Below are 25,832 nucleotides of genomic sequence, written 5' to 3' on the forward strand. Positions count from 1 at the left end.
TTTGAAAGAGTTACACAGAGAGAGAAGGAGAGACAGAGAGAGTTCTTCCATCCGCTGGTTCACTGCCCAGTTGGCCGCAATGGCTGGAGCTGTGCCGATCCGAAGTGAGGAGCCAGGAGCTTCTTCAGGTCTCTCACATGGTTGCAGGGTCCCAAGGGCTTGGGCCATCTTCTACTGCTTTCTCAGGCAATAGCAGAGAGCTGGATCAGAAATGGGGCAGCCGGGCCTTGAGCCAGCACCCATATGGGATGCCGGCAGTGCAGGCGGTGGCTTTACCCACTACACCACAGTGCCAGCCTCTGGATCTTAAATTTTTAAAAAATTAATGAACATCAAGCAACAAGAAGAAACAACAAGACGCTTCATGTGTCTGTGTAGCTATGTTCTTGCAGTTGATTTTGTCGGATTGAGGAGCCATATGTTAGTGAACACGTTCTTTGTCTTCTGACCCCAAGTCTTTGTGTTCACACTATTGTAGGGTCCTGTGGAAGAGTCGGAACAACAGACCCTGAAGAGCCACGATTGTCCCACGTGGTGTTCACTGATTTTAGTGGAGGCTTTGGAGGAGTCGGTTTGCAGGTCTAGGGAAGGAGTGTGCAGGGAGCATGGTTCTGCACTCTGTTGGAATGTGGGAGGCTGGGGCCAACTCCAGGGACCTCAGCCCCGTGTGAGTTTGGGGCAAGGGTGCATGGAGGGAGGAAGCCAGTCCCTTCCGTGTTCTTTCTTGGTCAGTATCTTCTGTTTGGAGACATGGTGACCTGCTCTTGGGTGTGTTAATGGAGAGTCATTTGCTTTCTGTGAAGAATGCCAGGATAGGCTTTGCTGTCCACGCTCCCTGTGCCTGTTTCTGACTGTGTCACCTAGATGAAATATAGGGAATCGGGAAAAGGGAGCTGTGGCTAATGACACAAAATGCGTGTGACAAAACAGTTGTAAAAGTGCATGTTAAATATGTACAGTTACTAGTGTCAAGGTGAAAAAAAGTTTTAAGTACCCGTTAGATGGGCCTTAGAATTAAGGAGTTTGCCTTTACAGGTCATTTGCTGGCTGGGGTTCAGTGATGGTTGAGGCTGCTGAGTTATGGTGACAAGTGACAAGGGCCGAGCCGTGTGGTCAAGTTCAGGAAGGAGGGCTGCGAGAGGGGAGTGCTCCCAGCAGCTTCTGGTCAGTGAGAGTTTACCTGCTGTTACCTGGGCCTCAGGTTGCTTAGAAGTGAAAGTGACTCCTCCCACATAGCCTATGTATTGAAAGGCTTCTGACAGAGGCCATCATAGGGCTTCTCAACAAAAGCCCGGGACCAGGCCCCCGCATCGTGTTTCTCTCGAGTCGGCGGGCTGCTACCTTGTCCTTTGCTAGGAAAGCTGTCCTGGTACTGTGGTTTTGCATTGCTGTGATTGCTATTAAGAGATGCCTTGCAGGCATGAAAAAAGCACTAATGTTGGGGCTGGCACCGTGGTTCACTTGGTTAATCCTCCACCTGCGGCGCCAGGACCCCATATGGGTGCTGGGTTCTAGTCCCGGTTGCCCCTCTTCCAGGCCAGCTCTCTGCTGTGGCCCAGGAAAGCGGTGGAGGATGGCCCAAGTGCTTGGGCCCTGCACCCCATGGGAGACCAGGGGGAGGCTGCTACCTTTGGATTGGCGCAGGGCGCCAACTGTAGCGACCATTTGGGGGGTGAACCAATGGAAGGAAGACCTTTCTCTCTGTCTCTCTCACTGTCTAACTCTGTTTGTCAAAAAAAGAGAGATGCCTTGCATGTTTGTTGATATCGACATCTCCTGGTTGGAGCTCTTAGTTCCTGTGCTCTGCCAGTCTTGCCATTAGATTCTCTGAGAAACTGCGCAGAGGAAGACTGTCCTCAAGCGGGGGCACAGAGGTTCCGGGTGGGGCTCCCTCTGCCAGGTGGCCTGTTTGCCGCCGGAGAGCTCACCACCTGGACAAGGGAGATAACACAAAATGATCACTACTTAAGGCAACAAGTAACAGTATACAGTTTAACCAAAGGCTGTTTAAAACACACTGTTAAAAAAAAAAAAAAGGTTACAGAATAGTACTTCGACATCATTCAGGTTTTTTTTTTTTCCCCCAGACAGACAGAGTGGACAGAGAGAGAGAGTGAGAGAGAGAGAGAGAGGCAGACAGAAAGGTCTTCCTTTTTCCGTTAGTTCACCCCCCATGGCCGCTGCGGCCGGTGCACCATCCTGTGTGTCCGGAACCTGGGAAGAGCTTGGCTGGGCTGCATGAGCAAAATGCAGCAGTCCAAGGATCCGAGGGTGGGTATAAAATCCTGGCACCGTGATGTGAGATGTGACTCTTCACTGGGGCAAAAGCGCTAAGCCAAACACCTGCTTGTTAATGGTTGCATCTTGCTCTGATGAAGGTCTGTAGCCTGTTCTGCCTTGACAGACCTTTAGAGGTTTTTGCTTTCAATTTTTTGGTAATCTCTAATCCAAAAGTCTGAAATCTGAAATGCTCCAGAATTTGAAACTGCTGACAGTGTGATGCTACAAGTGAGACAGGCTGTGGTCAGAGCTGTGTAAGACTACCTGCAGGGGCCGGTGCTGTGGTGCAGCGGGTAGAGCCGACACCTGCAGTGCCAGCATCCCATATGGGCGCCGGTTTAAGTCCCGGCTGCTCCACTTCGATCCAGCTCTCCGCTATGTCCTGGGAAGGCAGTGAAAGATGGCCCAAGTCCTTAAGCCTCTGCACCCACGTGGGAGATCCAGAAGAACTCTTGGCTCCTGGCTTTGGATCAGTACAACTCTGATCATTGACTCCAATTGGGGAATGAACCAGTGGATGGAAGACTTCTCTCTCTGCCTCTCCTCCTCTCTCTGTGTGTAACTCTGACTTGCAAACAAACAAATAAATAATTTCATGTTTAGATTTAGATCCAGTTCCCAGGATAGCACATTATGCGTATGCAAATATTCCATAATTAAAAAAAAAAAAAAACGAAACACTTGTGTTGCCAAACATTTTGGATAGAGAGAGTCAAACTGTGTTTAGTCAGGGTGTGGTGCATATCTTCACACATGCATTTTAGCATATACCCATCCAGTTAACTTCCCTAATAAATTTCGGGAAGTCTACTAGATCAAAAGAAATATACATTTTTCCTTTTGCTATACATAACTTAAAAAACTTTATCAACGGAGTACTTAGGAACGGTGTGTCAGTATATCCTCGTCAATATGTTAACATTTTGGGGGCTGGCGCTGTGGCACAGCTGTTAGAGCCACAGTCTGCAGCGTCAGCATCCCAAATGGGTGCCTGTTGATCTGCTTTCCATCCAGCTCCCTGCTAATGCTCTTGGGAAAGCAGTGGAGGATGGCCCAAGTACTGGGCCCCTGCGCCTGCGTGGGAGACCTGGGGAAAGCTCCTGGCTCCTGGCTACGACCTGGCCCAGCCACAGCCATTGTGGCCATGTGGAGAGCGAACCAGCAGGTGGAAGATCTGTCTCTCCCTCTCTCTCTAACTTTTCCTTTCAAGTAAAATAAATAAATCTCTTAAAATTCGTTATTTTTAAGTTTTAAAAAGTTTTTTAAGTTTATTTTCTATTTTTTTTATTTATTTTTTTATTTTTTGACAGGCAGAGTGGACAGTGAGAGAGAGACAGAGAGAAAGGTCTTCCTTTGCCGTTGGTTCACCCTCCAATGGCCACCGCGGTCGGCACACTGCAGCCGGCACATTGCGCTGATCCGATGGCAGGAGCCAGGTACTTATCCTGGTCTCCCATGGGGTGCAGGGCCCAAGCACTTGGGCCATCCTCCACTGCACTCCCTGGCCACAGCAGAGAGCTGGCCTGGAAGAGGGGCAACCAGGACAGAATCCGGTGCCCCGACCGGGACTAGAACTTGGTGTGCTGGCGCCGCAAGGCGGAGGATTAGCCTAGTGAGCTGCGGCGCTGGCCTATTTTCTGTTTATTTTGATAGGTGAAAGAAAGCCCCATTGTTCTAGTTTGTTTGTTAGTTAATGAGGTAGATCTTTTTTAAAAAACCGCTTTCTTGAGATAAAATTCGTATACCATACAGTCCCCCTTCCAAAGCACTGTTGTGTGGTGGTCACTGAGATCAGCCCAGAGCATTTCCTTCTCTGTGCATGAACACTCCTGGTTCCTGTGGCCCTTCACCCTAGCCAGTCACACATCCCCTTTCTGCCCCTCTGGATTTAAGTATTCTGGACACTTCAGAGAAACGGAATCGGGCCCGACTGATTGCTTTCACTGAGCATAGTGTTTTTAAAGTTCTTGTTGTAGCAAGTGTCAGTGTGTCCTTCTGTGTAGATGAATAATAATATTCCACTTTGGAAATACGTAGATTTTTTCCATCCATCAGTAAATGAGCATTTGAGTTGCTTATGTTTTTAGGATATTACAAATAATAGTGAGCTGAACATTTTCATTAGATTGTTGTGTGTGTGAACCTGTGGTTTCAGGTCTCTCCTGTGTATGCCTAGGTGCGGGAGTCTGGGGTCATACAGTAATTCTGTTTCACTGTTTGAGGAATTGCCAGAATGTCTTCCACATGGCTGCAGCGTTTTCCTGTCCTAGTAGCCGTGTGTGAGGATTCTCTCTGCGGACCTCCCTGCTCTCAGTGATGCTGTTGGTCCGTGTCTGTCGTCCTACAGTGTTCCTGGCTGGTGTGATAGTGGCTTGCTGTTGGTCATGTCTGTCTGTCGTCCTACAGTGTTCCTGGCTGGTGTGATAGTGGCTTGCTGTTGGTCATGTCTGTCTGTCGTCCTACAGTGTTCCTGGCTGGTGTGATAGTGGCTGTGGTTTTGATGTGTGTTTCACTAATGGCCAGTGGTGCTGATCATCTTCTCAGGGACTTCCTAATCATTCTTGTATCTTCATGGGGGAAAAAATCTGTTACGATCGTGTGTCAGTTTTTCAATTGTGTTGTCTTTTTATTGTTGAGTTGTAAGAGTTTTTACAGGGCCAATGCTGTGGAGACTGATTTGAGTTCCAGCTGCTCCGCTTCCGATCAAACTCCCTGCTAATGTACCTGGGGCGGGTGGGAGTGGAAAAGGGCTCAAGTAGTTGGGCCCCTGCCAGATGACCCAGCTGGAGTTTCAGGCTCCTGACTTCAACCTGGCCCAGCCTTTGCAGCCATTTGGAGTATGAACCAGTAGAAGGAAGATCTCCCTCCCTCCCTCCTTCCCTCCCTCTCTCCCTCTCCCTCCCTCTCTGTCCCTCTCCCCCTCTCCCCCTCTCTCCCTCTCCCTCCCTCTCTGTCCCTCTCCCCCTCTCCCCCTCCCTCTCTCCCTCTCCCCCTCTTTCCCTCCCTCTCTCCCTCTCTCTCTTTCTCTTACTCACTCACTCTGCTGTTCAGATAAATAAATAAACCTTTATTTTAAAAAAATAATTTTTGGTGTGTCCTGGGTGTGAGTTTCTTATCAGATCCATGATTTGCTAACGTCTTCCATTTCTTGATGGTTATCCTTTGATGCATAGGAAGGATTTTGTATGAAATCGAGTTGACTTGTGCTTCTCGTGGCTTCCTAATGCAGAGGTGCGTGTTTGCTTGTGCAAGTGTTACAGCTTCAGCTCTTAGGTTTAGTCTTTGGTCTGTTTGAGTTAGTGTTTGCGTATGACTGGGGATGTTAGTTGTCCTGATCTTTTCCTCATTGTTAGTTGAGAAGACTCTTTTCTCCTCTCTGAGGTGTCATCTTCACATGAATATATAGAAAATGTTTGTGTTTCTTTGCATTTTGTGATATGCTTTTGCATTCTCTCTTCGAAATATTTATTTATTTATTTATGTATTTTGAGAAACAGACAAACATCTCCCATCCACGTGTTCACTCCCTAAATTCCCACAATAGTTACTGTTACTAGGACTGGGCCAAGCTGAAGCCAGGAACTCAATCTAGTCATCCCACCTAGGTGGCAGGGACCCAGATGTTGGAGCCATCACCTGCCGCCTTCTGGGGTGTGCACTGGAGCGGAGGCTGATGCCCAGGCCCTTGAGTGTGGGTTGCAGGTGCCCCAGCTCACGTCTTGACTACGAAGCCAGATGCCCACCCCAGCACTAGCTTTGCTGACACAAGATCAGTGATAGTGGAAAGAATCTCTTAAAGCATATCCCAGGTGACAGGCAGTGCGTTAATATCTGGTAACCTAGGTATACAATATTTCTGTACTTAACAGAAGAAAAGGTAACCGATTAATTTCTTTGAGATGTCAGTGTAATGAATGAAAGAGGAGAGGAGGATGGTAGATGAGGAACTTTAAAAATGACAGCCAAATCTAGGGCGTGGGCTGGAATTGGATCCTGATTTTTGCAAACCAGCTATAAAAGACATACTTTGGACAGCTAAAAAGAAATTGGACCGTGATTGGAATTAGCTGAGGTCGCAGAGTAGTTTGTCTGTTAGGTGATTGTAGCGTCCTTTCCACTTTTCCGTATGATTGAGGTTTTCGTAAATGGAAAGAAAGATCTGAGCGAGTGTCAGCGCGCACTTCTCACCGAACTCCTGACTTCTTCCCTCACTCCGGGCCTCTTTGTCCTTGGACCCTTCTATTCCCTGCGAAGCTGATCAAGGAGACTACTGGGTTTTTACTGCCTTCAGGCAGGGGCATGGTCAAAGGCTGGTTGTTTATGAAGCGTTACCTGAAATCGCAGAAAGTGCCAGGAGTAAGGGTTCCAGTTAATGCTCTACAGTGGGATATTAGTTCATTGAATTCATAGTTGTGTGGTCAGATGCTGTACTGTGATTACAAACAACACCAACCTACTGAGTGAGATGACGGTTTACTGGCTTTACCAGGAGAAACATATATGTGACTTACTGGTAATAGTTCATACATAGGAATCTATGTATGAAAAAGAAGAAAAGACAGAAAGCTAATTACCAAACAAAACAAAAACACCCTATCCTGAACTAAAAAGTTGGAGAAAGAAAGCAAACCATTGACACTTGAGTAGTAGATTCCTGGATTAATCAGGGAAAATGAGCGGGTATAAAAGAGGGTGTTTCTAGGGTTTGGCGTTGTGGCACAGCAGCCGAAGCCCACATAGGTGCTGGCTTGTGTCCTGGCTGCTTCACTTCCGATCCAGCTCCCTGCTGATGGCCTGGAAAAGCAGCAGGGAAGGTAGCCCAAGTGCTTAGGCCCCTGCCACCCACTTGGGAGACAAGGATGGAGTTCAGGCTCCTGGGCTTACCCAGCCCTGGCTGTTGCAGCCATTTGGGAGGTGAACCAGGGCATGAAAGACGGATCCCTCCCCACCACTGCTATGATTCTGCCTTTCAAATAAGTAAATAAATAAGTTTTTTGTAAAAAAAGAAGAGAGTATGTTTCTCTTAGCTGTGCTCATGGTGTCCTGCCTCCCATAGGACTTGGATTTTGCCTTGAGTCATTCTTGGGCTTCTAGGAGCTGTGCTTTGGGGCAAAGCCCCCAGTTTCTCACTTACTGTCTGAGTTCTCAGAAAGATAAAACCCCAAAAGAACACCCTCACATGAACTTTGATTCCTTAAGAGGAAATTTTTCAGAATGTATTTGTTTGAAAGGCAGAGAAATAAACAAATAGTTATATGCATACATTCACTCTCCAATTGTGCATAAATAGCTGGGGCTAGCACGAGGCCAGGATGAAGCCAGAAGCTGGGAGTTCAGTCCAGGTCTCCTGTGTGGTTGATGGGGACCCAAGTGCCTATCTCCCAGGTGTGCGTGAGTGGGAAGCTGGCATGAGGACTGAGCCATGGCTTGAACCCAGGCCCTCATGTGGAATGTGACTGTGCCACGTGGCGTCTTCACTGCTGTGCCAAACTCCCGTCCAGGAAGAAAGGTTTTTTGATAGTTTTTACCTCGTAGTTGCAGATAAGGTTTTGGTGTTTGAATAATAAAAGCAGGGTGAGGTCTAATTCGGGGGAGGTAGTGGGAGTTGTGTTTGAAGAGAAGGTTGGAAGCCCCTGTGGTGTGGGTGAGCCTGCTCTGTAGGTTTCTGGTGACCACTTGCATTTTCTTAGCAGTTCAGAGGTGTGCTTGGTATTCAGACAGACAAAAGCAAAAAAACTATTCTGTGTCTTCAGCAGCTCACCAAATGCTTTAAAAAAAAAAAAAATCGTCCGATGTCTGAGTGGAACTTTAATGAAATTCAGAGTGTTTTGTAATTTAAGAAAGCATTCCCTCTGTGGCTGGTGACGTTAGGATGAGTGGTGTCTGCTCAGAGCGGTGACCGCGGTGACACAGGCTGCACGTACTGTCCTGGGCACGTGGCACTGAGGTCTGAAAGGAGGTGCGGACCCTTTCTGCTGCATCAGATATTCGAAGTGAGCAGAGGTTGCGCGGGCTTTGCATTCTTTTTCATTAGATGGAACCAGTGAAGTAGCCAGTGTGTGGCCGTTTGGGACACGCAGAAACAGCAGTTCCAGGTGCCCCAGCCCTCTGCTGCTCTGTGTTGGAGGCTGAGTTGGGTTTTGCTGCTGCAGTCAGAACTAAGTGCCATTTTCTTGCCCGGATGATAAATGTGTGCAGGTGAACTGGAATCAGCCTTCTGTTGGACAGGTTGATTTCTGAACTTCTGTATCTTAAAGTTGCCGTTGGAGTGAAGAGAACAGGTCTTTTTCTCCCAGTGGCCGACATGATCCATCAGCTTTTACATTTGGGAAATAATCAATGACTGTGAATTGGAACTCTGAAAGCTTACCAAAATGTTGTTATTATTTTGTTTTATTTTAGTCCCAGATGCAAACATCAGTGGGAATTGTACCCACACAAGCAATTGCAACTGGCCCCACTGCAGATCCTGAAAAACGCAAGCTGATACAGCAGCAGCTGGTTCTACTGCTTCACGCTCATAAATGTCAGAGACGAGAACAAGCGAATGGGGAGGTTCGGGCCTGCTCTCTGCCTCACTGTCGAACCATGAAGAATGTCTTGAATCACATGACACATTGTCAGGCTGGGAAAGCCTGCCAAGGTAAGTGCTGTGTTCTGACTCACGGCGCAGGTCGGGATGGAATCTGCCCGTGTTCGTGGTCAGTGCTTAGCTCTCCGTGGAGTGACCTAGGGCACACAGCCGTCAGGTTCCCCACACCTGCCAGTCAGGTGTCCTGGAAAGCCCCGCGGAGGAGAAAGGCTGGGCCCTGCACTTGTCCTCTCCTCTGTCCTTTCTCATGGAAGACAGCTGTCACTTCTCGAGTACTGTTTGTTGTAAATGTCTAGCTCGTGGCTTTCTCTTGGGCAGCGGATGTAGGGCATGCAGATGTGGGCACACGCCCTTCCCTGCACGCTGATCAGCTGTCTTGTGTCTGCTTGCGGATCCCCGTCTCCGCGGGCACTTCTTTGCTCCTCTGCCCTGCGCTTGATGCTGCTCCGCTGACAGGGATGATGTCCTAGTGGCTGGCAGTGACGTGGGAACTGTGTACTGTGCAGCCCTGGGGAGGTGGCGAAGGAGGCTCAGCACGCGCCCGACCCCCTGGTAGCCGACACCTCGCTTCCCCCAGAGCCCGTGCTTCCTCTCAGCGGCTTTGCTCTCGTCTTCGTCTCTCTCCTTCTCTTGTGCTCATGACCTTGGGGAAATCTGTCTCTGGGCTCCCTCTCCCCGTTGTGCTGTTTGGGAGTCCCCAGAGCAACCTGAAGCTGAAGAAGCAGAGCAGGGTGAGGTCAGACCTTCAGAAGACGAGCGCTGTGTCAGGCTCGGGGCGCTGTCCCCAGAGCACTGCACGCCAGCCCCGCCCCCTTCCAAATCGCCACAGACTTCCTTCTGCTGCTTCCTCGGTTTCTGCAGCTGTAATGTTGAGATAGTTTCATCTTAAACATAATTTAACATTGTTGTTTTCACTGGTGGTATTACAAAACTACATTTACTCTACTTTCATGATTATGTTCAGTATTTTGGGTTGATTAATTGCTGTTTTGTTTTGTGGGCCAAGACTTAATCACCCATCATTCATAACATTGCTTCTGTGGGAAAGCTTTCTTTTTGTTTTTGTTTTTGTTTTTGAATTCTCAGTAATCAACTTACAAACTTTTTGAAAAATAGTCTGTTTGTAAGTTGAGGACCACCTATACTGTGTTATGGTTATACTTGATACCATTTTCTTATGGAATCTGGCATTATAATTTAGGTGTAATTGAAAGTGTGACGATTTGGATAGAAAAATAACATCTCGTTGTTTTTCTGGTCATAGTTGCCCATTGTGCATCTTCACGACAAATCATCTCTCATTGGAAGAACTGCACACGACATGACTGTCCTGTTTGCCTCCCTTTGAAAAATGCCAGTGACAAGCGAAACCAACAAAGTAAGTGAGCACGGGGACAGAGAAGCTTGGAGATGAGCGTAGAGGCTGTGGAGAGTAGGCAGGGAGTGGGCAGGGGTTGCCAGCCAGAGCGTGCAGGGTGAGGTAGGGCGGACAGGGAGCTGAGAGGGTAGCTCAGAGGGAAGGAGAAGGGTCTGGTAGCGTTGGGCTGCCCCTCACTGCCCGCACTCCTGCAGACACGCACTTGAAGCAGTGCCAAAGAGCAGAGTCCCTCGATCCAAAGCTGACCCAGAGACTTGCTATTTCCTGAGAGATACGCACTGTGAAGCTGTGAACACCGTGGCACTTAGTGGTGAAGGTGGGGTGTGGGAGGAGGATTAGAGGGACACTTTTGCAATTGGAAGTCCCTCACGCCAAGTGAGCTGTGAAGGTTCTGTGAGACAGGCTGGATCAGGGTCAAAGCCCACAGGGAGAGTTTGGGAAGGTTTGCCCTCCCGCTCAGTGCCGTGGTTCCCAGACCTCCTTCCACAGTGATTCGTTCGGGCTTCAGGTTGGGTGCCTGTGCCCCAGGACAGGCCTGTCCTGCTCACTCTCATCATTGGCTATCTTCAGGTGTCTGCACACCTTAGCGTGGCCGTCATGCAGTGAGCCCTGTCTTCAGTAGGCCAGTACACGCCCCCCGCCCCCCGGGGAGGGCTCTCCTGCCGTTGTAGGTGTTGGGGCAGTGAGGAGGGTGGACATCTCCTTCCATTTTTAAGTCTTTTGCTGTCATTTCAGAGGTGACACTGTGGTCTCCGATTGTGTCCCTCAGTCTGCATAGCTAAGAGCTGGCCCTGGACCCACACCACCCTCCAGCCAGAGCCGCTGCCTCAGAGTCTTCCTCCATGTTGTCTGTGCAGCCTCCTGTATGTGTGTCTTAAGTGTTCGCTCCCTCACGCCTCTCGACCATCGTCTTCCACCCCGCCTCTGCCTGGAGAGCCTGTGCTGCTTTTCTTTGTGGTCAGGGAAGGCCGGGGGAGCGCTTTGTTTCTGAGAGCGCCCTGAGCGTGAGGCACCGTCCCCTTAGGTGAGGCCAGCTGGCTCCAGGGTGCCTTGCTCTGGCCATCACCCTCCTGTCCTGCAGCCCAAATGCTTTCCTTTATTTATTCATGTTTTAAAAAGATGTATTTGTTTATTTGAAAGTCAGAGTTACGCAGAGAAAGAGAGAGAGAGAGGGAGGTCTTCCATCTGCTGGTTCACTCCTCAGTTGGCCGCAGTGGCAAGAACTGCGCTGTTCGAAGCCAGGAGCCGGGAGCTTCTTCTGGGTCTCCCTCGCGGGTGCCAGGGCCCAAGGACTTGGGCCATCTTCCACTGCTTTCCCAGGACATAGCAGAGAGCTGGATCGAAAGTGAAGCAGCTGGGACTTGAACCGACGCCCATATGGGATGCCGGCACTGCAGGCGGTGGCTTTACTCACTCCGCCACAGCGCCGGCCTCCAAGAGGTTTCCTTTAGAAGTCAGTTTCTTTATTCAGTAAACTTAATCTTTGATCAGCCAAAATTTCAATCACTCACAGTTCCTGGACGTCTCCTACTTTATAAAGTGAAGTTCTGAAATCAGTCTTTTAGAAACAGAGCTTTGCACAGTACTTCCAATGGGGTGCTATGTGTTTTTCATCTCAGTTACTGTGAAACCTTTTTTTCAAGACTAGTACGTTGCCGTGGTTAAATTTCTCATGTTTGAGGACACATTTCAGTAGTGGCCCCAGTGTAAGCTGTTGAAAAGCTTGTATTGTATGAGATGAGGTGCATGAATAGAGATAGGGTTTCTTTCTGAACTTTTAATTTGGGAATGTCGCTTTTCTGAGATCTTCTGTGTTTAGTATGTCCTGAGAGCCATGACTTTTGCATACTTTTGAGATTTCTCTTTTTAAGAAACATTTAACGTGGTTTCTATTTAAAAAGAGAGAGAGAGAGAGACGAAAAAGTAATGTGGTTTTTTGGGTTTTTGTTGTTGTTGTCTCTAAGCAGCCTGTGACTGTGAGTGTTGGTGAACCTTGATTTGCTGCATGCTCTCTCAAGTGGTAAACCACAGTATCTCTACTAGTCAGAACGCAAGGTGTTACCAGGACAGTTTTTTTAGTATAAAATAACAGGAAGATTTAAATGAACTTTGTGTGAGATTTGATGGTTTTTTATGAAAGAAATGAAAACTCTAAAATTTTCAGTGTGTGTTAAATTCGGTTTCAGCTTCAGTGTGTTTTCTCCAGCACCACAGGCTATGGGTGTAGAGTTCTGTGAGTGAGCAGGCTGTTACCACATCCTTCCCGTGGATTTCTGTAGCTTCCCCTCTCCTAGAACAAATGGTGCTTATGGTATATGCACCCAGGCTTAGGAATGCAGGGAAGTGTGGAGCTGACTTGACAGCCGAAGGCCGGTGTAGAAGATACGCGAATCCCTGGGCCTGAGCTGGCAAGGAGCTCACACACGCCCTGGGGCCGGGGCCAGCTGGTGCTACCTAGGCAGAAAGGTAGGGCTTATGGAGTCCAGTTTGAACAGAACAACGATGGAAGAACATTCTAGGCTGCAGGAACAGTGTTAGCACAGTGCAGAGCCTGCCGGGGGACGGGTCTGACCGGACTCAGGTTCCTGTACAAGCGAGGTCACTCACAGACAGACTGCGGCTTGTAGGAACCCTGTGGTGCCTGCTCATGTAGGATGGCACAGGGTGAGCTGGGACGCAGCTTTTGGGACTGTGTTGCCCACAAAGATCACACCCCCTGCACACTTTCTTGGTCAGCATGCTTCCACTCTCACTTTTGTAATTCCTGTCTGAACTGAGGGAACTTGGCAGAATTACCTGTGATGGTAACCTGATGTTCTTTGAGGTGAAACCCAGGCCATCTTTTGGCCTACGTGGAGGTTATGTTTGCTTTCTGTTTGAATTGTTTCTAGAAACTCTGCGGTCATTGCTCTGGTGCTGTCCATCCGTTATGGAGATGATTTGGTTTGTGTTCGGTCTTCAGGACTTTGCGAGATTACAGACCTAATGCTAGTCATGTCTGGCTTCCAGGAGATTCCAGTGCACAGGTCCTGGAGGACACAGGACCAAGCCCATCTCCTGTGGGAGCTCGAGTTGCCTCTCCGCTGGGCTTCTCGCGGCTGAAGCGTCACGGGCCTGACACAGGCCACGCAGGCGCCCTCCAGGTGCTGTTGGGAAGTGCACAGATGTGGGCCCGCGTCCCAGTCCTCTGTTGGAATCTAGGACTTTAACCAGTACCTGGCTGGCGCATTAAGATCTGATGTGCCTTGAAGGGCAGATGTCTGTGTTGGGATTGCGGCGATCTGAGTCATTCTCTGGAGGACGGCGGGTTTCCATCTCAGAATCCCCCAAGGACTGTCTGCGCGGGTGCTGCGGCTTCCACTCCCGTGCCACCATCATCCCTGCTCTTGCTGCTCAGCTCCGCCGGGTCTTCCATTCGTAGGTACCTCGGACTATTCAGAAGCCTTCCTTGGTTCTGTGTGTCAGAAATCCACCTTTTTAAAACGTGCACTCCTGGGGAAGCCTGCTGGCCTGCTCAGTGTTTGTGTCCCCCTGGGAGAACGCTGGAGCCTGTGGTGGGCAGTGGCGGAGGACGGGTTTCTCAGAGCAGCCTTCTCCCTGCCCTCGGGGCAGTGCAGTGCTGCTCCTCCTGCGGCTTCCCTGCTTGGGTGTGAGGGCTTGAGTGTGTGTGACAGGAGGTGAGACTGCGCCCGCGTGCTCACTGCCCGTGAGACCTCGTGCTGGGGCTGCGTGAGTAGAGGTTTCAGCCCTGACCCCCGGCCAGATGGCAGCCGTTTCATCTGCTTCGTGATTGTCCTCACCCTCAAGCTACCCTCCAGTTTCTCACCCCCTAACCCCACATCAAAGCTCTGAAATTTAATTTGTGTCCATTTCCATTGCGTTTCCAAGCCGAGCGCAGTTTTATTGGGCACGAGTAGGAAGCGGAGGCTTTCTGGAGAGTGGAGCACTTGAGTTGCAGCTTCGGTTTCCCAGGGCCATCTCAGAACCGCCGTGTGGTCGCTGAGGAAGGAGGCCTGTGCTGCAGCTGACAGAAGGGGCCTCCACAGGAGCTCGGCCGTCCGATTCCTGGGTCGTGGGCTCTTCCTGTAGTGACAGCGAGGAGAATGGTGAGGCAGAGGAGGTTTGGGGAGGTCTTTAAAGAAGCTGGCCCAGCGTGCAGGTGCCAGGACCCTGCGGGGTGGAGTGTGACGCAGGAGGACTGATGATGCATGAAACGCTGCCGTAAGCGCTAGACAGGAGAAAAGAAGTAAAAATGGCCAAGTGAGCAAGTGGTCTTGACATGGAAGGAGAAAATGGGAAGGAAGTGGAAACTCTGCAGACGGTGCCTTCTCGGGGCACCGGGGGAATGAGTGTCGCTGTTCTCATCACTGTTTTTAGACCATAGTGCTTGGGCAGCTGGGAAGTGACAGGCCGCGGGCCCTGGACTCTGCACAGCATTTCACGTGGCCCAGTGGCCCAGGGCGAGAGAAGTGGGAAGCTGAGTCCCACCTCCAGATGTGCACAGGACATGAGCAGAGGGTTTGTTTTGTTGTGTTTTTTCCTGGTCCAGGGTCCCAAGCTGCAGTTCTGTGTGCACTAGTGCTTACTGACTTAATCTCTGTCTCCCAGCACCTTCCGTGCTCAGCACAAGTCTGCGGCCTGTGCTTCTGCAGAGTCTGTGGTGGGGAGAGTGAGGCCAAGAGTGAACCCAGAATGTGAGACCCGGGAGGCACTGTGGGGATTCAGAGGGGGCTCGGGAAAGCCGGGCAGAGCGCTCGCTTCTCAAGGTTGCGAAGCAGAGTTGAGGTTGCTGGTGCGTTGCGACCCCTTAGCCACAGTCGCTGCCTGCACGGTGGGTGCCTTCAATAGTTGCATCATTTCATCCGGGAGCTCCATGTGGACTTCAAATTGCATTGTGCCTAAATGTCAGGGACCTTTCCTATTTGTGATTTATTTTCCTTGAATCTGAGTCGTAATAAATGCCAAGTTCCAAGTGCTTGCTTGTCTTCTGGTAAAATAAAAAATACAGTCAGTTTTATATTTAGGAAATAAATGCCTGACCATGACGGCAATTTGCAGGACACTGGCTTCCCTGAAGGGGCCTAGGCTTGGGCGTGGGATTGGCAGTGAGGTAGTAGATGGCACTGGGGAGGTGTGGCTGGAGGCTGTGGTGAAAATTGAGCACGTTGGTTTCAGAAGTATAACGAGCACATAGTGAAGTTTAGAACAGCACGGCCTGTGAGACACTGCTTGTGAAGGTGCAGTACGTGACTTCAGCTGCACGCGTGTTATAAAGTGTGCCTTGGGAGCTACTTTTCATTTATAATAATGAGGTGCTTGGTGTGTGTAATTGTGTCTAATGAGCACTAATGAGTTTGAGATCTGAATATCCTTATTAGAAAAGTTAATAGTATGGAATGTGTAATTACCAGGAAATTTTTTTTACACATTTTGGTTTAATTAAGTTGCTCTGCTAAGTATTTGAGTTGTTTATTATGGTTCCTCTGATGGATGACTGAAAATGTTACTGTTAGACAAAGTGCTCTGAATTTGAAAGGCTTTGTGATAGTGTGTGTGTGTGTGGTGTGTTTTTTTTTTTTTTTTACAGGCAGAGTGGACAGTGAGAGAGAGAGAGAGACAGAGAGAAAGGTCTTCCTTTGCCGTTGGTTCACCCTCCAATGGCCGCTGCGGCTGGTGCGCTGCGGTCGGCGCACCGAGCTGATCCGAAGGCAGGAGCCAGGTGCTTCTCCTGGTCTCCCATGGGGTGCAGGGCCCAAGCACTTGGGCCATCCTCCACTGCACTCCCTGGCCACAGCGGAGAGCTGGCCTGGAAGAGGGGCAACCGGGACAGAACCCGGCGCCCCAACCGGGACTAGAACCTGGTGTGCCGGCGCCGCAGGTGGAAGATTAGCCTATTGAGCCGCGGCGCCGGCCGTGACAGTGTTTTAAATGAATTTCACAATCACATATTATAGTATCAACTTCGTCAGCTGCCTATTTTTAACATGACTCTAAAGTTCATGAAAGTTAAAATAATCTGTTAAGAATAAAGATACATATTGTAGCTTGAAGCTTCTGCTTTAAGGCACATACCACTAGTCTAGGGTATTTGTGTAGTCAGAGAGATTGATGGGTGGGTGGGTAGACAAATGGACAGATATATTGGTAAGTGGATTAACCTTGAAATGACCTAGGAGAGGCGAGTTTGGACTCTCCTCTCACTTGATTTGGAGCCCTTTGCAGTGGCGTTCCCTGTGTGACACTGGTGTGCTTTCACCTGGAGTTAGCCATCTCGAGGGGCTGCTGCCGCAGGCCTGTGGCAGACATAGGAGGTGGTAACTGCGGAAGGCTGTGTGGGGAGCTGGCTCCTGTGTGTCAGTGATGCCAGGGTGGCACCCAGAGAAGTGAAAACTCCTGGAGAATTGCCAGGCCTCAGGGGATCCCTGAATTCCAACCAGGAGAGTGAGTCAGGAACAGATTCCCATGCTGTCCTGCTCAGGACGCCTGTGGGAGAGCCCTGTTCCCGCAGTGAGCCGGAGCGGCTCCTGCAGTCACTTCCCCCGCCCTGGCCACACGGTTGCCGCCTTCTAGTACTGGCTTCTTAGCACTGTAGACTTCACTCTGTGTTGACTTTCAGTAAGTGATCTCTGCGTTTTTATGGTCTGCTGCTTCCTAAGATGGAGGCAGGAACTTCCTTCAGCGTTTGGGTGCTCAGCTGCTGACAGGCCGGACCTGCGTGAGCTGGAGTCTTTGTTTAAGCACAGCTGCCGCCTCTAGCCTCGTGCTGCACATGTGTGGTCTCGATAAAACTGTTTTCTTCTCAGTAATTTTAGTTTTTAAGCTTCCCTCTCTTGCTTACCTTTTTTTTTTTCCCCTTTGTCTGTCTGTCTGTTGTTCTAGCCATCCTGGGGTCTCCAGCTAGTGGAATTCAGAACACAATTGGCTCTGTTGGCACAGGGCAGCAGAACGCCACTTCTCTAAGTAACCCGAATCCCATAGACCCCAGCTCCATGCAGCGAGCCTACGCGGCTCTCGGACTGCCCTACATGAACCAGCCGCAGACGCAGCTGCAGCCGCAGGCTCCCGGCCAGCAACCAGCACAGCCCCCGACCCACCAGCAGATGCGGACCCTCACCCCTCTGGGTAGGTGCACCCGCCCTTGCGGGGACTCCGGGCGGCTGACAAGCCTTCAGGAAACAGCTAGGTTGTCCTAGCTTTTATCTCACAAGGCTACCTGCTTGTGAAGGGAGTAGCGTTTCCAAGCAAACCAGCGCATCTGGACACTTTGCAAACAGAGCCTGTCCTGGGGCTCCGCATCCCGAGTGGCGACTCAGGACCAAGGCTGCACTCCCGTGTGGGCCCGCAGCAGCTGTTGATTTGATGGAAAATTGACCGCGGAAGTGAGCAGCCTGAACTCGGACAGCTTGTCAACAGGAGCCTGAGAAACGTCTGTCTCCGGCTTCTAGTAGACCTGCCAGCCCGTGCTCACTTACGCTCACAGCTCTGCAATATTTTTTTGCCTTTTCTACATATTGTTACTTATTTTTCTTTAAATTGACATTATTCTTCTTATTATTACTGTTTTGAAAGGCTGAGAGGTAAGAGAAAAAGAGAAGATCTTTAATGTGCTGGTTCACTCACCAAATGCCCGCAACAGCCAGGAGGAGTGAGGCAGAATCCACAAGCCTGGAACTGCGTCCGTGTGGGGACCCAGCTGCCTGAGCCGTCACCTGCTGCCTCCTAGGGTGTGCATTCACAAGAATGGGGGTGGGCAGATGCTGTGGCACAGTAGGCTAAGTTTCACCTGTGGCACCAGCATCCCGTATGAGTGCCAGTTCGAGTCCTGGCTGCTCTTCAGTCCAGCTCTCTGCTAAGGCCTGGGAAAGCAATAGAAGATAGCCCAAGTGCTTGGGCCCCTGTACGTGTGTGGGACACCCGAAAGAAGCCCCTGCCTCCTGGCTTCAGATTGGCCCAGCTCTAGCCGTTGTGGCCATTTGGGAAGTAAACCAGCAGATGGAAGACCTTTCTCTCTGTTTCTCCCTCTATCTGTCTGTAACTCTTATCTCTCAAATAAATAAGTAAAAAATCTTTCAAAAAAACTGGAATTGGAGGCAGAGCTGGGGCTGAGACCCAGACGTTCTGAAGTGGGACGCGTGCGTCCCATGTGGCATCCTGGCTGCTGCACCAGGCGTCCAGCCCAGTAGTCCTGGAGATGGAGACGTGTGCTGACAGCGAGGTCTGTGAAGTGAGGCCTGTCGTGTCAGTCTCGTTCTTTCCCTAGAGTAAGTATGGTACACGTGAGGCCTGAGGCTGGATCCTGCTGTCACTCCACACCCAGGGATGGCCTCATTCGGAACAATGTTTTCTGAGTTTCAACTTGTTCTTACTTTAATAGGAAGCTTATAGACATTGGCTGTCTGTAGTGTGCTCCTGAACTTTATTTTTTGATATGCTTAATCAACAAAAAGTCACAAAGGCGTGGAGCAGGCCGGCCTGGTTGCCCAAGGTGTGCCTCTGGTGCAGCAGAATCCGAGCCGACGGCTGCAGCTGCTCACTGATGATCCCCAGAGCGGTCGTGCCGACAGCGCCAGGGCCCCAGACCTCCATGCAGTCACTGCTGACGCGCTGCGTGTCAGCCACCACTACCAAACCCGACACGTGACCATTGTAGTTCCTGTTTATCTGTTACCAGAACTTCTTAGAACTTGGGAGTTAATGCAGCTTTTTTTCGTTAAAGGAAATAACCCTATGAACATTCCAGCAGGAGGGATGACAACAGATCAGCAGCCACCAAACCTGATTTCAGAATCCGCTCTTCCAGCTTCCCTTGGAGCCACCAAGTAAGACCCGGTGCCAGGCAGCCTGTCCGACAGGCACAGAGTGCGCTGGCAGTCACGCACGACTGGCGTCCTCCCTCGGTGTGGCAGAGGAAGTGTGTTGAATGGGGTGACTGTGTGTAGAGAAGGAGAGTGCCGTTTCCTTCCTTTGCTCTCCCTCTCTTTGCATGACAGTGTATCTTAACATATTTTTAATTTATAGTCCTAGGTTTAATGTGCCACCAAATAAAGAGTTCAACAAGAAAAGTAGAAAGACAGCCGTTCAGCAGGAATCTAGACAGGGGCTTTCAGCAGGAATCAGTCTCAGGATGTCCTTTCACTCCTATACACTGCATTTTTTGTACTCTGTGTTTTCTTTTTTAAAATTAGGAATGTTGACTAGATGATAAACAGTTCAATTTATATATATATAGTAATGTAATATATACAGTCATATAATATATATGGATTAGCTGCTTCTCTGGCTAGAGAACCTTGCGCAGATGGAGTGTGACCGCGTCACTTCAGGAGGTGATGCCGTGTCCTGTCCCCCTCCTAGTCCTCTGATGAACGATGGCTCCAGCTCCAACATCGGGACCCTGAGCACCATACCCGCAGCGGCACCTCCTTCCAGTACCGGGGTGCGGAAAGGCTGGCACGAGCACGTCACTCAGGACCTGCGGAGCCATCTGGTTCACAAGCTGTACGTGGTATCCGTGCTTCGCTTCCCGTGGCTGATGGCGGTGGGATGATCTTGCAGTTTGGTGGATTGTGATTTTTGTTCTTGAGTGGCCCACTGGTCCCCGGGTGGCAAAGTCAGGTGCTTATTTTAGAGAGCATGGTGCCGAGTGCCGTGGAAAGGCCGGGGATTCCTGAGTGTAGTGCTGGCTCTCCGTGGACAGGGGCATCAGAAAGAGCAGGCTTGCCTTGGCTTGGCTCTGCAGAAGGCACGACCTGCAGTCCGTGTCAGCTGGGCAGAGCACCCCAGTGCTGTCTGAGCTGTGGGACTAGTTTAGGAGCTTCGCCGTATTTCATGGCTCAAGCTTGTATTGGTGGAGACCCCTAAGAACTGGAGTGTACCCGGCTGGAGGGGTGCCGAGGGAATGACAGCACTGTCACGTGGTTAGCACGCTGAAGGTTAGGAGTTGGCTTTCTTGAGATAGCTACTGTATGTTGAAGTTAATCAGCTAGATTCTCACCGAGGTTATTTTTCTTTTTTTTCCTGGTAATAAATAGTTTAAGGTCAGGAATTTGAGCTCATGTTATTCTAGAAGAAATGCAGCACATATTTTTTCATACCCAGATATTGCTGTGTTTGACATACAGATCGAGTGCATTGGTCAGGATAGCTTCCAGGGAGTGTCTGGCTTGTGTGTGCGTGTACTAGGCGAGAGATACCTGAGGTTCCTCCCAGCTCTGCTGCTCCTGTAGGTGCACGATGCTGCTCTGTGCTTCTCGTGTGACTGCATTGAAAGCAGGTTGATAGCTTGTGTTGTCCTTTCAGTGTCCAAGCCATCTTCCCAACACCTGATCCCGCAGCCCTCAAGGATCGCCGCATGGAGAACCTGGTCGCCTATGCGAAGAAGGTGGAAGGGGACATGTATGAGTCTGCCAACAGCAGGGTAGGCCGCCTGCCACAGGGCCACCTGACTGCAGCCCTTCAGTAGAGACAGCTGTGTCTGTGTCTGTGTGGTCAAGGGGGATGCCTCACCGTGAGGACACTGACCAGGGAGACTTCCCACCTAAGACATGAGGCTCCTGCACAGCTCCCTCTGTGAGCCGCGGGTGTGACCGCTGCAGTAGGAAATGGGCATAGGGAGTTGTCTCGGGTCTGTGGGCTGCCCTTTTCTTGGTGGGTGGTATTGATGGTAATCGCGTTGTTGCCAGTGTCAGCGAGTATCCGTGGAGAGATCAGTCACGGAGTCCTGCCGTCTGAGAGCCCTCCAAGGTCCCAGGAGGCAGCCTGGATTTGGACCTTCGGTTGATCAGCTGTGTTGGATGCTCTACTCATCTTTACCAATGCACTTTAAAAAACTTCGTAGTTTGTTAGAACATGCAAAAAAATCACGTGTGGTTTCACAGTTTTAACTGGTTAATATTGAATCTTCTTGCTTTTTAGGATGAATACTATCATTTATTAGCAGAGAAAATCTACAAGATACAGAAAGAACTAGAAGAAAAGCGGAGGTCACGTTTACATAAGCAGGGCATCTTGGGTAACCAGCCAGCCTTACCAGCCCCTGGGGCTCAGCCCCCCGGGATGCCACCGACACAGCCTGTCAGGCCTCCAAGTAAGACTGCGTGCCCTTCTGCCCGCCCTTAGCCTGCGTGCTGGGTTTGTGTTGCGTTTGTGAGAGTGTGGAGTTGTGTTCTCCCAGAGCGTGCCCCTCAGAGCTGTTTGTGAGGTTGTGGCTGTGACCACCTGCCTTGGGCTATATGGGATGCTGAGTTTCTGTTGTGGGAAGCCCGTAGAGGATTCGCTGGCCATCAGAACATCAGTGCTTTTGCATCTGTTGAATGTTTTGTCCTTGAAGTTTGAAGTCCTTCATAGGAATTTCGCCGTTCCTAATTCAAGGATTATTTTAAATAACCAGGGTTTGTTTTTGTTTGCTGTTACAGATGGGCCCCTGTCCCTGCCAGTGACCCGCATGCAGGTTTCCCAAGGTATTTATCTGTCTGTAAAGCGTACTGCATGTGACATTCAAGTCGTACACTGGTCACAGTGCTTTCCCCTCCCCTGTGGAGTTCTTCTTCTCTTCTTGGCGTTGCTTTTAGCTAAGGAGCACAGCTTAGTTCTGTGGGTAGTGTGGCGGTTGTACTGGGACGTTGGCAGAGTGTAGGGAAGGTCTCCAGGGAGGTCAGAAGTGGGTTTGGAGGGCCAGCGTGAATCCAGGGTGGAGACTCCACCTCTGCGTGCCTGAGTTTGGTGCTTGGCTCTGGCTCTCGACTCCAGCTTCTTGCTCGTGAGAATCCTCGGGGTAGTGGTACTGGCTCACAGTACTGGGTCTCTGCAGCCAGCCCCTGGCGACTGGTACTGGGCTTCCAAGTGCGATTGTGACCTAGCCCCGTCCTTACCCTGGCTGATAAATTAAGCCTAATTACCGGCCGGTGCCGTGGCTCAATAGGCTAATCCTCTGCCTGCGGCGCCGGAACCCCGGGTTCTAGTCCCGGTCGGGGCACCAGATTCTGTCTCAGTTGCTCCTCTTCCAGGCCAGCTCTCTGCTGTGGCCAGGGAGTGCAGTGGAGGATGGCCCAAGTGCTTGGGCCCTGCACCCGCATGGGAGACCAGGAGGAAGCACCTGGCTCCTGGCTTCGGATCAGCACGATGCGCCGGCCACGGTGGCCATTGGAGAGTGAACCAACGGCAAAGGAAGACCTCTCTCTCTGTCTCTCTCTCTCACTGTCCACTCTGCCTGTCAAAAAAAAAAAAAAAAAAAAAAAGCCTAATTACCTAACTGAAGTAGAAAATTAGCATTTTTCTTTTTTATTTATTTATGTATTTATTTGACAGGCAGAGTTATAGACAGTGAGAGACAGAAAGGTCTTCCTTCCATTGGTTCACCCCCCAAATGGCCGCCACGGCTGGTGCTGCGCTGATCTGAAGCCAGGAGCCAGGTGCTTCCTCCTGGTCTCCCATGGGGTGCAGGGCCCAAGCACTTGGGCCATCCTCCACTGCATTCCCGGGTCACAGCAGAGAGCTGGACTGGAAGAGGGGCAACTGGGACTAGAACCCGGCGCCGGCCCGCATTTTTCTTTTTTAATTGGACGGAGGAACATTCTTCTGAGAGAAGCCTTGTAAGGGAGGGAGGAAGCATTTCCGTTTCCGAGGACTCAGGTGGAGGATGTGGAACCAGTCCTCGTATGGGGGTGCTGTTTCTGGGACGTCTTTAAAGGTAGTGCTGAGGAATGCGCCCATGCGTGGCGGTTGTTGGCCTCTGAGGCAGTGTTCGGGACACCCCTCCCAGGCATTCCAACAAGGACTCTGTGAGATTCCCCGTGCCTGCCCATGACGAACTGGAACTGCCATCTTCGGAGAATAGAAGTTACAGAATTGTTGTAGAAAGTTAGAACTAGAAGTGGCCTGGCGCCTCTCATCCGCTGGCAGTCTCTCTGTGTGACAGCTGACTCCTGGGCACTTTGTAAATGCTCAGAGCGCTTACAAATAAAAATGGGGCTCGCGTCTGGCACCGTTGCCTAAGAAGAAACGCAAGCCTGTGGTGGAGCTCAGAAGCCTTGGGGTGCTGGGAGCCTGCTGCTCAGCAGTGGGGAAGGGACCTCAGACGCTTGCCTGGCTCTTAAGAAACAGAGAGGGTGAGGGCAGCGAGGCCTAGGTCGGGTCCTTGGGCCTTCTCCCTTGCCTGCACCTCCTCATGTCTTTGGTTACTTTGTGGCTCTGTGTGATGTGCTGCCCTCCGGATTGGGCCTCAGCCTCCCTCATTTCACCTGACCCTGCGTCGGCACTCGCTGCACCCAGTACCACCCTCACCACCACCACGTGGATGCCTCTTCCTTGCTCATTACCTGGGTGACTGCCTGCCAGCTGGGGAGATGGCATGAGTCCCATCTTGTTTTACTTAGCATTTACTTGGCGAGTTGTAATTTTGTCTTCCTGTGAGTGTTTTTGCTAATGAACTGTTATGGGTGCCTTTACAGGGATGAATTCATTTAACCCAATGTCCTTGGGGAATGTCCAGTTGCCGCAAGCACCCATGGGACCGAGGGCAGCCTCCCCCATGAACCACTCGGTGCAGATGAACAGCATGGGCTCCGTCCCAGGGGTAAGCGCTCCTCCTGCAGCCCCAGCTCGAGCAGGCTGCTCTCGTCGGGGCTCTTGCCAGGTTGACTTGGCCTCGTTTCCTCCATCTCTGTCGGTTTTTCATCTTCATTACTACAGCGAGAATCGCTTGGCTGTTAATTTTATTGGAATAGTGAATTCATAAGAATTCACAGCTTTGTTGGGAGGTGAGTTCTGAGGATGGAGCAGTAGCCTTAGATTTGGCCCCAGGGAGTTGTCAGTGTCTGTAGACTTGAGCTCCCCCTCCGAGGCTGCTTGTCAAGCACTTTGAGACCTAATGAAGCTCAGCTTGAGCGTCACAGGACGCGATGCTGTAGGTTGCTCTGAGAACAGTTGGAAGTTGGCTCACTTGAGAGGTTGATTAAAAAAGCCTATAAAGTGCCCAGAATCTGGGCAGGTCTTAGTGTGCAGTGGTGATGGGGGTGGGGGGTGGGACATGGGCACCACATGTGGTGGGGCATGGTGCAGTGGTCATGGGGTGGGGCATGCACTGTTCCTCTAGGCTGCGGCCCTCAGCGTCACCAGTGTGGCTCTCATGGTTCTGGTTGTCTCGTAGATGGCCATTTCTCCTTCTCGAATGCCCCAGCCTCCGAACATGATGGGTGCACACGCCAACAACATGATGGCCCAGACGCCCACTCAGAACCAGTTTCTTGCGCAAAACCAGTTCCCGTCATCGAGTGGGGCGATGAGTGTGAACAGTGTGAGCATGGGGCAGCCGACGGCCCAGGCCGGAGTGGCGCAGGTACGTTCACTGTGGACCTGAGCCTGTTGTGCTTCATGGAAATTGGAACTGTAGGATATGCATGTTTTTAAGATTGATTTATTTATTTGAAAGAGTAAACAGAGAGAGAAGGAGAGTCAGCGAGAGAGAAAGAGAGGTCTTCCATCCGATGGTTCACTCCCCAATCAGCCGGAGTTGTGCTGATCCAAAGCCAGGAACCAGGAGTGTCTTCAGGGTCTCCCACATGGGTGCAGGGGCCCAAGGACTTGGGCCACCTTCTACTCCTTTCGTATGGGACGTCGGCACTGCAGGTGGCGGCTTTACCCACTGCGCCACAGTGCGGCCCCCAGCATGTCATTATCTGAAGTCAGCATCTTTGATCTGTCGTTCTTGTCTTGTCTGTGACTCCTCTTACCCTTTCTGGGTATACCTCATGCAAAACTGAAACAGATTATGATTTTTTTTTATATTTGGGTTTTTGGTTATTGTTTTTTTTGTTTTTTATTTGTATATCTTTTTTTATTTTATTTTATTTTTTATTTTTTTGACAGGCAGAGTGAGAGAGAGAGACAGAGAGAAAGGTCTTCCTTTTGCCGTTGGTTCACCCTCCAGTGGCCACCACGGCTGGCGCGCTGCGGCCGGTGCACCACGCTGATCCGATGGCAGGAGCCAGGTGCTTCTCCTGGTCCCCCATGGGATGCAGGGCCCAAGCACTTGGGCCATCCTCCACTGCACTCCCTGGCCACAGCAGAGAGCTGGCCTGGAAGAGGGGCAACCGGGACGGAATCCGGTGCCCCAACCGGGACTAGAACCCAGTGTGCTGGCGCCGCTAGGTGGAGGATTAGCCTATTGAGCCACGGCGCCAGCCTGAGACATTGGGATTTCTAAAAGGGGAGTGAAAAAGGCCCCAGGATTCTGTGTCTTTCAGTTGCCAAGATGAGGTTAAGCCAGCAGACTTATGTTATTATTATCCCCTTCTTTGAGAAAAGTCTTTTTAATCAACCCAAGGCTAGAAATTATTATCTCTTGTTACTGCTTCTGTATTTGTTTTTGTTTTGTTAAAACTGGCTAAATCTTCCAAGGAAGATAAAATTCATGTTTTAATTTTTTAACATGAAGTAATACCGAACAAGTCATTAAGCACGTTAAACTCACTAAGTGATTACTAATTATTAATTTTGCGTAATATTTCATTGCTTTGAAACAGGGATCAGCATACCTTCATTAGAAAATACTGAGTACTTTGAGCTTTGCTGGCCACACAGTTT

At 50.4% G+C, this 25,832-nt stretch overlaps 1 protein-coding gene across 4 annotated transcripts in view; it reads left to right on the forward strand.

Annotated features, from left to right (window-relative positions):
- CREBBP (CREB binding lysine acetyltransferase) overlaps window positions 1-25,832 on the forward strand; it is a 136,484-nt gene that overhangs the window by 75,955 nt on the left and 34,697 nt on the right. For all 4 annotated transcript variants that reach the window (XM_089321279.1, XM_051836278.3, XM_089321280.1 and 1 more), the window contains 10 exons: window positions 8,683-8,923; window positions 10,137-10,250; window positions 17,130-17,372; window positions 18,967-19,069; window positions 19,605-19,748; window positions 20,550-20,667; window positions 21,165-21,336; window positions 21,665-21,709; window positions 23,699-23,823; window positions 24,397-24,585. In XM_089321279.1, the coding sequence (XP_089177405.1) occupies window positions 8,683-8,923; window positions 10,137-10,250; window positions 17,130-17,372; window positions 18,967-19,069; window positions 19,605-19,748; window positions 20,550-20,667; window positions 21,165-21,336; window positions 21,665-21,709; window positions 23,699-23,823; window positions 24,397-24,585 (1,494 nt within the window). The remainder of the gene's footprint in view (window positions 1-8,682; window positions 8,924-10,136; window positions 10,251-17,129; window positions 17,373-18,966; window positions 19,070-19,604; window positions 19,749-20,549; window positions 20,668-21,164; window positions 21,337-21,664; window positions 21,710-23,698; window positions 23,824-24,396; window positions 24,586-25,832) is intronic.

This window comes from Oryctolagus cuniculus, chromosome 19 (assembly GCF_051225735.1).
Source record: "Oryctolagus cuniculus isolate XC-2025 breed Fujian yellow rabbit chromosome 19, ASM5122573v1, whole genome shotgun sequence".
Taxonomy (NCBI): Eukaryota; Metazoa; Chordata; class Mammalia; order Lagomorpha; family Leporidae; genus Oryctolagus; species Oryctolagus cuniculus.